Source organism: Aspergillus oryzae, chromosome 4 (genome assembly GCF_000184455.2).
Source record: "Aspergillus oryzae RIB40 DNA, chromosome 4".
Lineage (NCBI taxonomy): Eukaryota > Fungi > Ascomycota > Eurotiomycetes > Eurotiales > Aspergillaceae > Aspergillus > Aspergillus oryzae.
This window is the reverse complement of record NC_036438.1, coordinates 2470192-2486980: the sequence shown is the minus strand read 5'-3', so window position 1 is coordinate 2486980 and position 16789 is coordinate 2470192. Positions and strand designations below refer to the sequence as shown.

The window sequence follows — 16789 nt, the reverse complement described above, 5'->3', positions numbered from 1 at the left end:
GTCCCCAAACATGCAGGTTCACATCTATCTCTGCAATATACATTGATACCTTGCCTATAATGTCCCTCAGACTAATACCGGCTAAGTGGTCAAGTACAGGGGTTTGGTCTCACGGTGAACACTCCCGGAAGAATACTAGAAGTGAAAGTGAGGCCCTTTCGACCAACCCACCCCGTCAGGAAAGGCTGCTGCTGATCAAGCCCGTCTATAAGGCTGAATCACATGATGCAACTGACATTGGTCTATATCCGGAATTCGGAGGAACTGAACCCCCGCCTGGACGATGGACATCACATGACCTGGGGCACCGAAAGCGGTGACTCGACGGTATCGGCATTACTTTCTGTAATGTTGTACTCCGGTAAGGGTAACAGCTAACCTTAAGGAAGCTCTCGCAACATGACGGCTCATAGAAGGAAATCGGTCGGATGTCAGCTTCTTTGAATCGGTGTCGAAGGTTTACCGTTCTACATCGCTTCATTTTCTCTTAATTGTCTGTTTCCATAGACTTCGCCTAGTTCATCTTGCGTTATCTTACAATATTAGTACATAACGATCCCTCCACGCTAGGTACTGTATGTTGTACTGTACTTAGCTGCTCATCAGACGCCATTCATTCGTATATCATCGCCAGACACGACTTACCTTACTACTTGTACAGAACCCCTCCCCTGCATCAACACTTCGTTTCGGCAACATCTATCCACCTCCCCCATTTCCCCCCCTCGGACTATTCCTGTACCTTAATTCTTTTCATTCACTACTCGACTCTTTTTTTTACCAAAGCGGTCTGCTAGACATCCTCCCGCGGGAGGCGGTGATTTCCGACCATGACTCGCGCTTCAACACCTCCGATACTTTTGGAACTTCAAAGCGCAGATTCCTTATCGTCTCAGGCTTCGGCACTTCGAACCCTTAAAAATGAAACAATTGGCCATGATCAACGCAAAGAAGCCTGGATCCGGTGGGGTATAATCCCCATACTAGCCAAGGTCCTTGCCTCCAGGCAAACTAACGGAAAGAACACCGAGCTCAATGGGCCGACCAAAAGCCAACAGCCATCGAGTCGCAATCCGGAGGAAGACGAAACGTGCCTACAGGCAATTATCATACTTGGTAGTATAGCACAAGGTATTTCTCTCAAACCGGGAGTTCTGTCCGTCGCTCTGGCTCAGGAACTGATGACCATTATCAATCAGGCGGTGCGGCTTTCCTTTCCCCTATCCTTTCTAGCGGCATCCTCTCGATCCTCCTGTCTATATTGTCATCTCCCGATTGCCCTCAATCTTTCGTTCTCCCTATACTGCGAACCCTGAATAACATCGCGGATCGGCTACCACTGCAAAGCCAACAACAATGGCCGAAAGATACACGTTTAGCCGATTTGCTCTTCTCAGACGAACATATCAGCTGTCTGTCACGCATTCTCGAGCAGGACTATAGCACTTATCAAGCGCAGGCATCCATTGAACTTGCTGCTGCCCTTATCGGGAAGCTTTGCACAGAAGAAACCCATAAGGCAATCTTGGCCGATTGTGGCGTGTTGGATGCGCTGGCTGTGAAGGTGGCATCGTTTATCGTTGCTCAGGGTTTTGTACTTCCAGGTGCGGAGGCACATGTGCAGGAGTCTGGTGCTCTTGGTTCTCTCCCTCCCCCTGCACCCCCAAGTGCCAAACTGGCTCCGATCCTTCGTGCTACCACGGTCATTATTGAACACTCTAAATGGCGTGCGGAGCATTTTCTCTCATCGCCTGGCATAGTGACTGTTTTCCCCAAGCAGGTGCCTGGATTTGCTCCTTCTGATATCAAGACAGGCCCGTGGGGATCGACATATCTCTCGGGCTCAGCTGTGCCACGTCACGCCGGGGCCAGTCCCCTCGAGCATCTCCTACCATCGGTTCCACTGTCTCAAGGAAAAGCTTCTGCTAGTGCTACCAACTTTCCACCTCTTGGTCAGCCACATGGACCCCAACGCCGGCATAGCCATTCATTCCCAACCCCCTTCTCGATCTTGGAGGCGCCGAACTCTGATGACGATGAGAATGCCATCGTTCCTTGGCTTCTATATACTATCCGTGCCGAGTGTGGCATGGTGCGGTTGATGGCAGCACGTCTGGTCACAGTTCTATACCGTCTAGGTCTAACGAAGAAGCTTCGAGTCTCTATGCTTTGCTACTTGTTGATTCCAATTCTTATCCGAATGCTTGATAAGGACTATGAGATAACTGGCGATGATGGCGTTCAATATGGAGGACTGATTCTGTCCACTGACCGTCTGAAAGAGGAAGCCCCGGCGGTTCTTGCTACCCTGGTGATTGACGATCAAGAGCTGCAGAAGCATGCAGTCGATGGAGGTGCTATTAAACGACTATCTCAGCTACTGAAAGAAACCTATAATCCAATTCAAGAGAACGCGAAACCGATGTGGCATGTCGATGGCGGGGAAAAGGTCGAGATTACTTGCACACAATCAGCAGAGTGCATGCTGGGTCCTCCAGGGTATTCTCCCATTCATTGTCATGTCATGCGATACCGGGAGAACATTCTTAAGGCTTTGGCCGCTCTGGTGCCTTTCAAGGATGAATACCGCAAGACTATCTGTGACAATGGGGTAGTCCCCTATATCATTGATTCGCTCAAACCGTGCCCGAACGATCCTCGAGACACATCTAATCCGAAAAACACCGCTGCTGATGGCAACCCTACACCAACCCTATTAGCAGCTTGTGGTGCTGCACGGATGCTCACTCGCTCGGTTAGCGTATTAAGAACCAGCCTGATTGATGCTGGAGTAGCCACTCCTTTATTCACCTTAATTCGGCACCAGGATATAGAAGTTCAGATTGCGGCAACGTCAGTTATATGTAATCTTGCGCTGGACTTTAGTCCAATGAAAGAGGTAAGTTCTTACACTGGCTTGGTGCGCGGAGGATATACTAATGCGTCCCAGGCAATTATATCCGCAGAGGTCCTTCCAACATTATGTGAGCATGCACATTCTACGAACACAAGGCTCCGAATTGAATCGCTTTGGGCGTTGAAGCATGTAGCCTATAACTCGACCAACGATGTCAAGATGAAGGTCATTAACGGCTTGGGACCTACGTGGATCCAGCAAATCATAACGCAAGACCCAATTAGTGCTCTAGCTAAACGAGGGCTGGATGATGAGATGGAAAGCGGCACCTCAACGGGCATGAGTCGAGCCAACTCCGCAGGAGAACAAGTTGATCTATTGAATCCTGTCGAGGACACACAGGAACCCGATGAGGATATGAAAATGGCCGATACATTACCGCCGTCTAAGATGAGCTTAGAGATGTTCCTTCCCGATGTTAGCCGGCGTCGCAAGCTTGCGCTGCATGGGGACCTCGACCAAACCACTCAAGCACGCCAAGATGATATTGCCGTACAAGAACAGACCTTTGATCTCTTGCGTAATCTTGTTTGTGGTCCGGGTGCATCAGAGATGATTGATCATTTGTTCAAGGAGATCGGGCAGGATTTGATATTGGATGCACTGGCGGATAAACTACGGCCTCGTACCATTCAAGTGCCACATAAACGAGAATCATCTACCCACAGAGCTCTCCAAGTTCCAACAGAGATCCTGGTGGCAGTCACGTATGTGATCATCCACCTCGCTGCTAGCCTCCCATGGCACCGCCAACTTTTGGTCTCACATCGTGATCTGTTACGTTATCTCATGGGGTACTTCGAGCACGCCAACCGTGATGTGCGGACGAATTGTGTGTGGGTAGTGATCAATCTTACATATGAAGATGACTCGAGTGATCGAGACGGCTGCCGTGAGCGAGCATACAAACTGCTTTCTGTTGGGGTGATGGACCGGTTGAAGCGCTTAGAAGAGGACCCAGATCTTGATGTCCGAGAGCGAACCAAAACAGCCTTACATTTGGTAAGGACCTTGACACAGGCCTAACGGATATCACCTTCTTCTATCTCTTTTTATATTCCTTTCTGGGTTCGCTTTGGCCATCTTCAGTTTAATTACGATCACTTTATTGCTTGTTTTCATGCTGCATGGACAGGCACAGCTCTATGAACTATGGTAGGCGTTAGGATGGTTGTATAAAGATATTGAAAGGATTATGATAAAATGTACATGTTGGCTTATGCATACAAAATCTCTCACTTTTTCCCTCTTCCTCTTTTTTCTTTCCAGTTTCTTCCTTCCTTGATGACTGGGAAAGTTTTTGAGGTTTTGCCTATTCTGATATCAGCTATCCTGCTGGGCGAGTGTTGTGTTTGCGGAGTACATACAGTACAATAGGTACCTATCTTATCGATAAGATAAGATAAGAAGTGGGACCTGACCGGATACGTCATCGGAACGGCTATGGTTTAAAGCATTTCCAGCGAATGGAACGAGTTCTCAGGTACATAATACCATCAATTTCTATCCTCTTTTATCTCTCAGGTTAACTCGCATAGCATATCCTTACGAATCAAGAGCCATGGCTCCAGTCCCCGCATCGCTGTTGCGTGCTCTCTCCATCCCCGATCCCTCTAAAGCAAGCTTGTCCACTGCTGGCTTAGGGTCGGGTTTCACCGGTACAGGAGCCATTCGAGCAACAGTGCCATCTGCGGATGGACAGTATGAAGAAGAGAGACGATACTTTGTTAAAACATCCGCAGACGGTAAAGCTGCTGAAGAGATGTTCCGAGGGGAATATGAGTCCTTGAATGCTATTGCGACCTCCGTACCAGGATTTTGTCCCCGCGCTCTAGCTTGGGGTCCTCTGGAAGAAAGCAACGGAAAGAGCTTCTACCTAGCGACTGAATTCCTAGACCTAGGGGGTGGTGGCCGGACAGGCCAATCTCTGGCTCAAAGACTAGGAAAGCTTCATTCGACCCCGGCCCCGCTAGATCCTGAGACGGAGAAACGCCGGTTCGGGTTCCCCGTGCCGACCTTCTGTGGTGATACTAAGCAACCCAATCGATTTCACGATTCATGGGCAGACTTCTACGCCAATGAACGGTTGATAACGATTCTCGAAACCTCGGAGAAGCGCAATGGCCGAGACGCCAGTCTACGAGATCTAGTGGAGCGGACGGCACAAACGGTTGTACCCGCCCTTCTAGGGGATGATCATCTAGGCTACGACAAGAATGGGAACGGGGAAGGTATTACACCTGTGGTTGTCCATGGAGATCTTTGGAGCGGCAATGCAGACCGTGGAAGAATCGTGGGCAGTGGATGCAAGGGAGATGAAGAAGTGGGTGACGTTGTCTACGATCCATCATCATGCTATGCACATAGTGAGTATGAGCTGGGAATCATGAAGATGTTTGGAGGCTTTGGGTCGACATTTTTCACTGCCTACCATAAGATTGTTCCTAGGACTGAGCCAGTGGAGGAGTATGAAGACCGGGTAAGGCTGTACGAGCTGTAGGTTTATTTTTTGTCCTTCGTCCAACTCACGTTCACGGCCTTTCTAACCAGACCAGATATCACCATCTAAATCATTACGCCATCTTCGGCGCTGGGTATCGATCGGGAGCAGTGTCAATTATGCAGAATTTGATCAGGAAGTATGGGAACTAGTTCTGCAGAGTTGCTTCTCGGCATCTTTTGGTTATTTGGCGTGGCAGATTCCGGTTTCGCATACCGACGTTCTCTACTAGATAGATCTACATAGTCAAAATCCCCGGTGTTGTGCTTGCCCCGAGAGAATTAATAATCCTGTGATCCGATGACACCATCGTACATACTGAGTCAGCATGGTGAAGTAATAACGTAGTATTTAAGGAGGGCACACTTTCTGTGTAGTATCAAGTTCCCCCCGCATCTTCCAACATTTTTTTTAATCTCTCTCTCTCTCTCTCTCTCTTCTGACAGCACCTGTAGAATTTTAACATGGCCCCCATTCCAGATGCAGCAGTCCACCCTGAAGCAACGGGGGCTGCTAAAGTGTTAGTCGAAAATCATCGTGCGGAGCAACCATTAAAGCTGTATGCGGGGTGGTTTTGTCCGTAAGTTTACTTTTAGCACCAGCTAGTGTCTACGGATCCGTACGATAAGCAAGTTTGCTGACCTGAATGACAGCTTTGGTGTGTCTCACTTGTGAACCTTCTTCTAATATGCACTGCATATCTAGTATTTGCAATCTTGGCTAACCTCTTCAAGTCCAACGGGTTTGGCTCGCACTAGAAGAGAAACAAATCCCTTACCAGTACATCGAAGTCAACCCCTATCACAAGCCCCAGTCACTTCTTTCACTGAATCCGCGCGGTCTGGTGCCGACACTATCTTGCCTGGTAAAAGACGGGGGTGTCCGGGCAGCCAAACCCCTTTATGAATCCACGGTTATTCTTGAGTACCTCGAGGAGGCCTATCCAGATAGCTCTCCACGGCTCCTCCCAGTAGACCCCTACGACAGAGCCCGAGTACGCATCTGGATCGACTATGTTACCTCGCGGATCATCCCGGCTTTCCATCGATTCCTTCAATACCAGCCCAAGGCAGGAGGTGAAGACCCAACGGCTGGCTTGGAGAGACTCAGACAGGAGTTTCTGGGCCATCTCAAGGAGTGGACTAGGGAAATGCATGTCGACGGACCATTCTTCTTGGGAGATCAGATTACACTGCCAGATCTGGTCCTCGCCCCATGGGCGGTCCGGTTGTGGGTCTTTGATGAATATAAATCCGGTGGACTTGGCATCCCAGCGGGAGGCAATGGAGGGGAGGATGAGCTTGTTTGGCAGCGGTGGAGAAAGTGGCTAAAAGCCGTAGAGGATAGGAGAAGTGTGAGAGAAACTACGAGTGAGAAGGGGTACTACCTCCCAGTCTATAAGCGGTATGCAGACAATGTGGCGCAGAGTGAGTTGGCAAAGGCTACCCGTGAAGGGAGGGGGGTGCCATGAACTTGAATTCTTTCTGTCTTGGAGTCGAGGAAACATGGAGGAAACCCAGTCATATACATTAGTTTCTAGCACCACGATACGTGTATATATGTGTATACATATACGTTCAGCTGCACCAGTGAGATGACTGGTATTCACTTAACCTGTGACCCACATCAGCAAACAGAATTGCAGGAACCATATAATGCAAACTCTTTCACCTTATAACCTTGCACCTCCTACCCCTTCTTTGACCATCAATAATATCTATGACTTTTTGTTCTGATATGTATAAATAGACTAACGGAACAACAATTTCCCGTGTATCACACGTGACTCGAAGTCGTCGCCAATCACGCTCTTTCATACCAAAGCTATCATTTCAGTCTTTTGAACATATCATCGTCCGGTTATTCGGAGATTTCTAGTACCATTTACAAGTATGGTGCCGGAGAATAAGGATGGCTTGAACAATCAGGCCGCATCGGAGACAAGCATACCGGAGCCGCCTTCCATTCATCCCTCCTTCATCCAAGTAGCCAAGCCGTATATCTTCGAGCAGACTATTCAACAATGTATTGCGGCTATGGGCGTCAATCCCCTACGCGAGGAAGGACTGCGCCTGCAGGGAGTAACGTGGATCGATAATGTTCGCCGAGTGTTATATTTGTATGTATTCAGTAGAGTGACATTCCTCAAGAGAAAGAGAATATGCTAACGGATTAGACCTATCCGTACCTTCAACACGGCTGTGGTGTATTATCACAAGTTCCGACTCGTTCATCCTGACAGCGAGTATAATTATATGGTAGCTGCCACCCTTACCCACCTATGTAGTTAAAACCAACTGACCGTCTAGGATGCTGCTGCGGCTGCATTGTTTACCGCCTGCAAGATTGAGGACACCTTGAAAAAGTCCCGAGAGATTGTATGTGCAGCATATAATCTCAAACTACCACCTTCAGAACATATATCTCCTGATAATCCGGTAGGTTCTGCGCTTGCATTGCACCTGATCCCTCGCTAACACGTTTAAGGTCTTCGAAGTACATGCTAGAGGTATCATTGGATTGGAGAGGCTTATGCTTGAGGCGTCAGGCTTTGATTTTCGGACGCGTCACCCGCAAAAAACCCTGATCAAGCTTGCCAGACATTATGGCCTTACGTCGCAGTCGCAGGTGTCTAATGTGGCATATCGCATCTCGCAGGACCTCTATCGTACTTTCGCTCCAATCAAACAGACTGCCTCAACCATGGCTTTTACCTGTCTAGAACTGGCAGGCCGTCTGCTGGACCAGCGCATCGAGGCGGTCGAATTGGGAGTAGACTACGAGAAGTGGAAAACCAGTCGGGAAGAAGTAATGGGTAAGTGCTCCTCGTAAATGCCCTATACTGAATGAAGCATTCGCTCATCGTATCAGAAACCCTCTTTGACCTACTGGAGCTGTATACCCACAGTCGTGGCTCCACCTCAGTCGGCCCACATTTCCCAGCCGATCGATTCCTGACAGTCCGTATCCCATTGAACAAAGAGGCAGAAGCCCAAGGACTCCCTCGCTACACACACTGGGTTAATGAGTCAAGAGACCCCAAAGCTACCAATGGCGCAAAGAGCGGCAAGGAGCTGGCCCTGGAGAAAGCTGGCGCCAGGCTCCATCCGCTCACACCTGTCGCTGCCAATGGGGAAAGACCCAGAGCCGGCGAGAAAGGACGGGATGGAGCCGTACGCTTTATGCTCGACACGGAGTGTGCGGATGCAGAGAAGGCGCGTGTTTCCGAGTATTTCAAGGTCGAAATGGAGGAGTACGAAGTGGAAGAATGAGCTGTCAAATCCCTGCATCATAGATACATTGCCCCATACGGCTACCACACTGCGACGAGTGCAGAACGGCGCACTGTCTGCGCGTCTGATTTTATCGGTCCGCCAGCTACTTTTGCGGCAATCGCTGGCGCCGAACAAAAGTACACCGGCCTCTACTTGGGTTTCGAGAGGTGGAAGAGTGGCACCAATTAAGAGGGTACCATCTAAAGCTAGGCCAAAAATGCAAACGGCAAAGCATCCCGTCACGCTGAATGGCAAAGAAGATAGGATGGGAAAAGCGGAGCGATTGACCCTACAATGATATGACCCAACGATTTCGATACCAGTGTGCATCGGATATTCCGTGGAGTCTGCCAGCGAAAAGGCACTGTTCAGGATAACATATATATCCAAGTCACTTATTCATAGAATACTGGTTATGAACTTGGTTGAGCTAATCGGCAAAACAAGTACCGGCGGTGTGCAAAACCCAGTAATTGCTCAACATATATTTCCTATATATGAAAACCTTTACATTGCCCATTTAGACGCCAGTCTCGTTCCGTTAGACAACGGCGGCTTGACATATCAGAATATGATACGGAAAGAAAAAAAAAAATACAATTACCCCTTTCGCACGTGTACCTAGACATGAACCTGGCCTTCTGACCGTAGTTTCCCGACACTATACAACAATGACCCAATGTGAAGGCAAGAAGAGAGAGCAAGCGCAAGGCAAACGTTCGGTAGCCACCGTTGAGGAAGAAGTTTCGTTTGAGGCTCGTTAAAGGGCTCTAGCGATGTCGAATGACGACCGATTAAAATGGTATTCTAAAATATGAGTCGCTACTTTTGATATTCCGAAATTTTTGAGCAGGTCGGGAGGGGGTTGGGTTTCGTCACTTAAAGGTAGAATGGAAATGGCATGGGTCATCATCGAACGTTCTTCATCGGCGCTTGAGCTCAGTGTTCAGACACTCCAAAATCTACATTTTGTTAGTTACTCGATATATTCTAGATTTTATGAAAAGGATATTGGAGGGTATACTGACCGTCTCGGAAACAGTACCTTGGTTGTACAGATACTTGCCCAACCCTCGGACAACCTCCAATTGCTCCTCGACCGTCAGGCCATTGATGGCGGTCTCAATCACATCTCCAACGGTAGCTTTGTACACGGCAATAAAGCTATGGTAGTACATGTACGCAAAGAAGCCCATGATGAATTGGCAGTCCATCCGATCGGTGATACCGCCATGACCCGGGATCGATTCACCAAAATCTTTAATTTTAAAGGTTCGCTTAAGCCCGGAAGCGAAGAAGCCACCGAAAGGAGCGATTAGGGAGGCGAATGTAGCGAAGATCAAAATATGGAACTGTATGGGCTCGACGTAAAAAGTCTTGTCCACTCCGGTCCACTCTGGAACTTGGTACGGCTGGGGCATAAAGGCTGGGTTTGGGGTGCATTCCAACCCCGTCAACACATTGGATCCGAGATCATTTACCGGGCAGATGAAGTACTTGTAGCGCATTAGGACATTGGTCATGAAGTAGCCGAAGATTATGGTGCAAATCCAAGCACCGAGGAACCCCTCGACTGTCTTTTTGGGAGACAGTTGGATCAATTGGGTCCGGCCAAACGTGATCCCGCAAACGTAGGCAAAAATATCGTTAGTGATGACCAGAGACGCTGGGAGGAAGAACCAGATCATTCCCTCCAAAATGTTGTTCATAACAAAGTGTGCTTGTACGACGATCAGGTAAAGTGCCATGTGAGTCCAAGCGAACTGTGTAAATTGGAACCGGTAGTGTCCCTTCTGTAAAGATGCAACAAAGAAGACAAATCCTACACTCTCACATTAGAATCTTAAATGTTTATCTTCAGTTACCCTGGAATAGGGAACGCAACTCACCCATGACGTAGAGAGTAAAGCTGATAAACCTGTGATGAGTCGCGAGAGGCAATAACACCTTGTCGACTAACAGGACGTGCTTAAAATAGTAGATGACACTTTCACCGTACAAAAAGTACATTGTTGTGGCTAGGAAATACCAATTCAGCGATTTAGTGAAACGGAGGTTCTTTTCTTTGCTCGGCACATTGGCAATCGCGATAACCTCCTTGAATGAGATGATTTGAATGGCGGTAACGAGGCCAATGATGTAGATGTGGCCTGAGAACATGGCAATAAAGAAACCAAAGATCATCACGAAGGTCCATATTGTGCGAGTAATGAAGGTCTGCTTCTTTTTCTCATAGTCGGACATCTGCGGCTGTTCGGGTTTCTGGCGGTGCTTCCTATTAGTCCCCTAACAACACTGAGCAACTCGGGCCGCTCACCTCTTCGACGATCGTCTCGGGCTTGGACACGCTGCCATTTTTTGACGGACTTCCGGGTTCAGAAGCGGCATCGCTAGCATCTGAGATACTTAACCGACGAGTTTCCGACGCCCGGTGTGGGAACCTGACATTCCGACGTGGTTTGGACATGGTGTAAATGAGCCGAGGGCAGAAAGGAGGATGGCGCGGTACCTAAGCGGTATGCGTGGGGAAAGACGGGAAAGTCTAGAATAAAATCCTAAGGCGAACTGGGGTCGGGACGGGGCCGACAAGGACAAGTACAACAGGGGAGGGCGAAGAGGAGAAAAGGGAGTGAGAAAGGGAAGAGAGAAGAGAGTGAGCACAGGTGATCGTCGTTAATAGATTAAAATTTCATGTGAAATAGCGACCGACTACGGTCGGCGGAAGCACGGACAAAAAAGCCGGGGAGCAAGACACAGCTGGGTAGGACTCAACAAGCAATTCTCCGTCAATGTTTCATTGACTGCGGTCCAAATCGCAGGGTTGATATTGAGGAAGCGGAGGAGAGTGAGGAGTAGGAAGAAGAGAGGGAGGTGAGATCCCGTGGCCGCAGGTGACTTTGACCGGCTACTACGTCAGGCGTTATTTTCCCCTACTTTTTTTGCTTACAACCCCAACAACTAAATCCCCACTATTTACCGCAGTCATTCCTTTACTCATACGCCACGTTCGCCTTTCATTCTCTCATTCATGGCGATCGTGCGTCTTAGGGCATGGAAGAAAACGATGATGATTTCTTCTCTGATGATGGCTTCGACGATCTGCCACCGGGCACATTATTCCAGCTGGAACAGAACGCGGTCTTAGCAAACCAGGCTGCACAGCCCCAGTCTCAGACTACAGCGGCAATAGGCCAGCCCTCTCGAGCTTTTGCTAGCCATAATATTCAAGCGGCAGCTTCCGAGCAGTCCTTCCTCTCCAATGCTTCGTTAAAACCCCCTGCGCATTTACACACGGGATTGACCGGCGATTACGGCGCTTTGGATGTAGGGGAATTGGACGCGGTGGTTCTAGAAGATGAGACTGAGTTGATGCATGGGCTGGATCAACCAGCTGTGCCTACCGAGCAGTCTGGCTCCTACCAATATAACCCGGAAGGAGAGGGTGAACAAGCTTATCCCGAGGCCATGGAGGTTGAAGCAGAAGCTTCACACACTAAGCGTGGTCATGTAGCTTACGGCATGATAAACGATAAGGTATATCATTAGATTCCTGATCTGCATCTCTGCAGAGCTAATTCTTGACAACAGCTGGCAGCGGAGAATGAACGGTATAAGCGAATGACCGAAGAGCTGGCTGCGGCCAGATCTATGGCGGAAACAAAAGCCGGGGAAATTGCTATCATCCGATCAAATCAGGCGAAACTTGCAGAGAACTATGAACGTCAGGTTGCCGCTCTACGAAAGGCGATGGCTGAAGAGATAGCTAGGCACAAGGAAGAAGTAGAGGCCGCACGTGCGGAAGGGAAAATGCTAGCTACGGAGAATGCGTTTCTTAAGCAAGACCTTGCCGAAGAGTCTATGCGGATCAGCAATCTGAAAGCGAAAGGCCGGGCAGAAGAAAAGCCAGCTCCAGGAACACCAAAGAAACACAAAGCCCTGCCTTTCCGCGATGGATTCGATGACGATGAGATACTTGCCGCCTCTCCCAGCAAATCTACGCGGTATAAGCGAATGAGCCCGACAGTGGGTGGTAAACGGAAGAGGAGGCTGAGCGAGGATAGTCCGATACCACTTGAATTAAGCCCACAGCCAGAGCCTATGCATGTCGAAACTGCTGTCGATGACATGTCGGACGATGCCTTAGATGAAGCCATACCGAACCGAACCGCTCATGTCGACGACCAAAGCTCACAATTGGTCAAGCGCCTATTGAATCATCGAACATTCCCAAACGAGAACAGTGACATTGAGGTGATGGCTAGATTAACATTCCCCTCAGAACCTCAGCGAACACTGTCGTCAATTTTACTTGAGGAAGTGGCAAACCTCGACATTGGTAGTTATTTGCTAGAATATGCACGGGCTATAATTTCATTATGGTCTCGTGCTTTGCGCGAAAAGTTTTTCGAGCCCGTTCCCATTTTTATGGGGATTATGCGGCATGTCTTGGCTCTTGATGCGCCGTCGTCTACCTCTAAGTTGATCGAGCACCTAGTGCCGCTATTACAAGAGTCGGGGGAAGTTAACGGCATCCCCCGGTTCAAACACTCCCCCGTTTCGCGGCAAAATTTCGGACAGGTCAGACAGACACCATTATCTGAGCTGCAGCCTCTTGTAAACTCGACTGAGGCGCTGGGCCTCCTGTACCAAATGGCTTGCTCATGCTTACATATCGACCGCGTGTTGGAGCAATTCTGGCGATACATGCGCTACGACTTTATTCTGATGATGTTAAATTGCTCACAGTCCATAAGCGACATCATCCTAACCTTAAATCTTCTATCGACCAGCATTCGCATCGAGTCTTTTGGTTCTGTTCAGGACACAGAGCAGGACCAGATCGCAAACGAAAACTACATTGTTGATCGCGTGGCGAACCTTCTGAGTGAGATACCACAGGTAGACGAGGGACAGCCCCCCTACATGGCTTCGGAGATTTGCGATATGCGGCTGGAAGCGTTGTCTCTTTTGACATCAGTTGCCTTCAATCAAGAGGCCCCCACCAGTACTCATGGCAGCATGGTCATTGCATCTCACTCCACGGCGCTAGCACGACTTATTCGAGCCATGCACGACGAACTCGATGCCTTGTATGCATCACCGCCCGAAAAGGAGTTGCGCGCAGAGTTAGTAAATGGGTTGATGCGTCTAGTGTACGGGGTGATCCGTCGACATCCAGAGCACGTCGACCTCCAGTCGAAACTCAGCCGAGTAGCGGGGGGAAAGCAGAAGTTTTTAGTGGTGCTGACGCGACTCGCGTTCAGTGAAGGGCAGATACTAGAGGCCGGCATTGAGGATGAGACGGTGGAGATGGCCCACGAGATCTTGGACGACGCTGTGAATCCTCAAGAGGCCGAGGCTCTGCTCGAAGCTTTCCCAAGTTCAAAGCAGCAGGAATAGAACAATATAAAGACGTGCAGGTGCATAGATAGATACACGACGGAATAATCAAATGATACAAAACGACTGCTACTATAGCGGAAATGAAGTTGGTATTTGGGAATCTCGTTTATGGGTAACTAGAGAAGCAAAGGACGACAACATGGATAGATAGAATACGCAGGTAACTGATAAAAAGTGGAAGAGAATTCAAGGTACTGCTGAAGTGCAGACATAGAAGAAATTACAAGGTCGTGGTACAACATGATTACTACAGAATATCCCTCTTCTCCATACCCCCGCTCAAGGCGGAGAGATGATGAAAAGAGAATGATGATTCCAGCAAGTGGAAAGGAGCCAAAGAATACGCCTGCCAATGACCCGAAGGCCGTTGGACGGATTGTTCCGCCGCGCTGTGCAATGCAGGGACCAATCCGTGGTGGACCGCCTTCTTGATCGCAGCCACCCAAACAAGGTAAGTATGAAGAAAAGAAAGAAGAAAAAAGTCAAAAGGTTGACGGGTATCCGGGCAATTTATCGAAGTGGGTGGAGCCATTCAAAACACGCTAGTGGCAAGCGAGACCCCCAAGTCCAATCACAAGCCATTACCATTCGCGAGTCTAAGCGTTTCTTGGTGCCTGACAGATATGGCATTAATATTCCAAGGTCATGTGCAAGCTATCACGTGTTACATGCGAAGTTTTGGCCGCAAGATCGCTGGATGAACAGCAATACATAGTATTCAGGTCACGCTCAGCCGAACCGCCATCATGAGGAACAGGGCCACTACGCCGTTGAGCAAGCCTGTAAGCCTCCCCTTTGTGGACTCCTTGTTTTGATTTCCTTCCTTTCACCCTTACAGCAGCTAATGCCATTCTGTTTAGAAACTCCGACAATCATGGAGCAAATATAACCTATTCAACTTGCAGCGCCTGCGTAACCCCCCAACCGGCAGCAAAACATTTTTCCAACAAAAATGGACCGCCAAGTCTATGGCCAGATCATACCATGGTGAACAAGTCCGCGAGAGCCAATGGGCGCGCATGTTTTCCCGGCGCATTCGCAGCGTCGTGCCCATGAGCCCAGCTAGATTAGCCCAGGATGACGGCTCCGGCATGTCCGCTGGTCGTGGAGCGGGTGTGGAGGGCACTAAAGACTTCCCTCGATTGACGCCCTTTACACAGATGACATTTGCTCCTCTGGAGCGTCGATTGGATGTGGCTATCTTCCGAGCTATGTTTGCTAGCAGTGCTAGACAGGCTCGACAGTTTGTTGTTCACGGTGCGGTGACGGTCAATGGGAAGCAGGTATGCTTTATATTCACTCATTAAAGTTGCATGCCAAGGTGCCTTGGTGAACTAACCGTATGGTTCTCTAGATGAGATACCCCGGCTACCTCCTCAACCCCGGCGATCTTTTCCAGGTCGACCCCGAGCGTGTCATGTATGCAACCGGTGCCCCTAAGGACAAACACGAGCGTCGAGAGGGACGTATCGCCCGGAAAAGGTCGGCGGAGGCGCAGGAAGCGGAGGCGGAGGCAAAGGAAGAGGGTGCTACGGAAGAGTCGGGAGAAAACAAGGAAGCCGAGTCTGAGGAACAGGGTCAAAAGAAGGAAAATGACGATCCACGAGAGACGCTAAAGGTCCTGCTGGCCCAGGCCAAGACTATCATGGCGGGCAGTAAGGATGTGCTCCCCGCGAAGCGCAAACAGGAACTGCGTGGTTTCCAGAAGGCCGTCAAACGTGTCCTCTCTCGCTCCGATTCAAGCACTGTTCTCGCCGACAACTTGGAATCGCAATTCTCCGAGCTTATTACCCTCCTCAAGGCCAAGCCTGCGGAGAAGAAAGACAATAAGCGCCCTAAGCGTGATCAGTCTTCCGACGAAACTCAGAACGTTTCCGAATCCGCATCCGAATCTGCTACTGCCAGCGAATCCCAGCCCGGGGAAGCCTTGACCGAGGCTTTCCGTCAGGCCGCCGAGAACCCCGAGGAAGAAGTTGACACCTCGGAACTCACAGACGAGGAGTTAGATGTGCTTAAGCGTGCTCTCGTCCAGATGCGTGACAACCCCATCGACAGCACAAAGCCCTATGCCACCCCCTGGAGGCCCCGCGATTACATGAGCGCTTTCGCCTTCATCCCCCGATACCTCGAGGTCAACCACAACATCTGCGCAGCGGTCTACCTGCGCCATCCGGTGGCTCGTCCCGGCTACTCGGAGGTGCCGACACCGTTCGGTGAACCCGTTGGTACAGCTGCTTTCGCCTGGTACCTGAGACGGCGGTAGACAACGCAACGACCATGTAATAATCATTGTATTTTCTCCTTCGGCTTCTCTCTTCTTCTTACGTTCTGCGGGCATGTTCCACAGTCATGTATTACTGGGTATCTGGTCTGTTTTCCTGTTATTTGGCATATGTCCGTTCTCATAGATGTACCTATCTATCTATCGATCTACCTTTGTGTTCCCTGCGGGAGGACAAAAATCATGTTTGGTGTTGGACTGATAGCGCATACACCCTGTACAATCAAGTGAATGTAAATGCAACCTCAATCTCCGATTTAAATTTAAATAGTCAAGTACTGGTCGTTTTGAGATCGTACATGGTATAATATTTTTAGGGTAGTGACAGCCTGATATACCCGCTAGTTCTAGACCACACTATAGAAATATATATGTGTCATGGGATGGGTAAGAGTCGTATGTCAATTACAATC

At 49.3% G+C, this 16789-nt stretch overlaps 6 protein-coding genes across 6 annotated transcripts; 5 read left to right on the top strand and 1 right to left on the bottom strand.

Annotated features, from left to right (window-relative positions):
• Positions 1–830: 830 nt before the first annotated feature.
• Positions 831–4313, top strand: AO090012000957 (armadillo repeat protein; the record flags this gene model as incomplete). Its single annotated transcript, XM_023236702.1, has 4 exons — positions 831–1131; positions 1200–2899; positions 2951–3919; positions 4245–4313. 4 exons carry the CDS (start codon positions 831–833, stop codon positions 4311–4313), a joined length of 3039 nt encoding a protein of 1012 aa, XP_023091604.1.
• A 165-nt stretch (positions 4314–4478) lies between these two features.
• Positions 4479–5569, top strand: AO090012000956 (putative fructosamine-3-kinase; the record flags this gene model as incomplete). Its single annotated transcript, XM_003190034.2, has 2 exons — positions 4479–5413; positions 5473–5569. 2 exons carry the CDS (start codon positions 4479–4481, stop codon positions 5567–5569), a joined length of 1032 nt encoding a protein of 343 aa, XP_003190082.1.
• A 1740-nt stretch (positions 5570–7309) lies between these two features.
• On the top strand, positions 7310–8689 carry AO090012000954 (putative cyclin; the record flags this gene model as incomplete). Its single annotated transcript, XM_023236701.1, has 5 exons — positions 7310–7536; positions 7594–7675; positions 7727–7855; positions 7905–8232; positions 8289–8689. The coding sequence occupies 5 exons, from the start codon at positions 7310–7312 to the stop codon at positions 8687–8689; spliced, it is 1167 nt and encodes a 388-aa protein (XP_023091603.1).
• Positions 8690–9615: 926 nt separating this feature from the next.
• Positions 9616–11159, bottom strand: cds1 (phosphatidate cytidylyltransferase; the record flags this gene model as incomplete). Its single annotated transcript, XM_023236700.1, has 4 exons — positions 9616–9654; positions 9721–10514; positions 10582–10942; positions 11010–11159. The coding sequence occupies 4 exons, from the start codon at positions 11157–11159 to the stop codon at positions 9616–9618; spliced, it is 1344 nt and encodes a 447-aa protein (XP_023091602.1).
• Positions 11160–12340: 1181 nt separating this feature from the next.
• On the top strand, positions 12341–14092 carry AO090012000951 (putative DNA repair protein Rad26; the record flags this gene model as incomplete). Its single annotated transcript, XM_001727839.3, has 1 exon — positions 12341–14092. The coding sequence occupies one exon, from the start codon at positions 12341–12343 to the stop codon at positions 14090–14092; it is 1752 nt and encodes a 583-aa protein (XP_001727891.3).
• A 749-nt stretch (positions 14093–14841) lies between these two features.
• Positions 14842–16358, top strand: AO090012000950 (mitochondrial 37S ribosomal protein uS4m; the record flags this gene model as incomplete). The annotated part of the gene is made up of 3 exons (XM_001727838.3): positions 14842–14877; positions 14956–15378; positions 15450–16358. The coding sequence occupies 3 exons, from the start codon at positions 14842–14844 to the stop codon at positions 16356–16358; spliced, it is 1368 nt and encodes a 455-aa protein (XP_001727890.1).
• Positions 16359–16789: the final 431 nt, after the last annotated feature.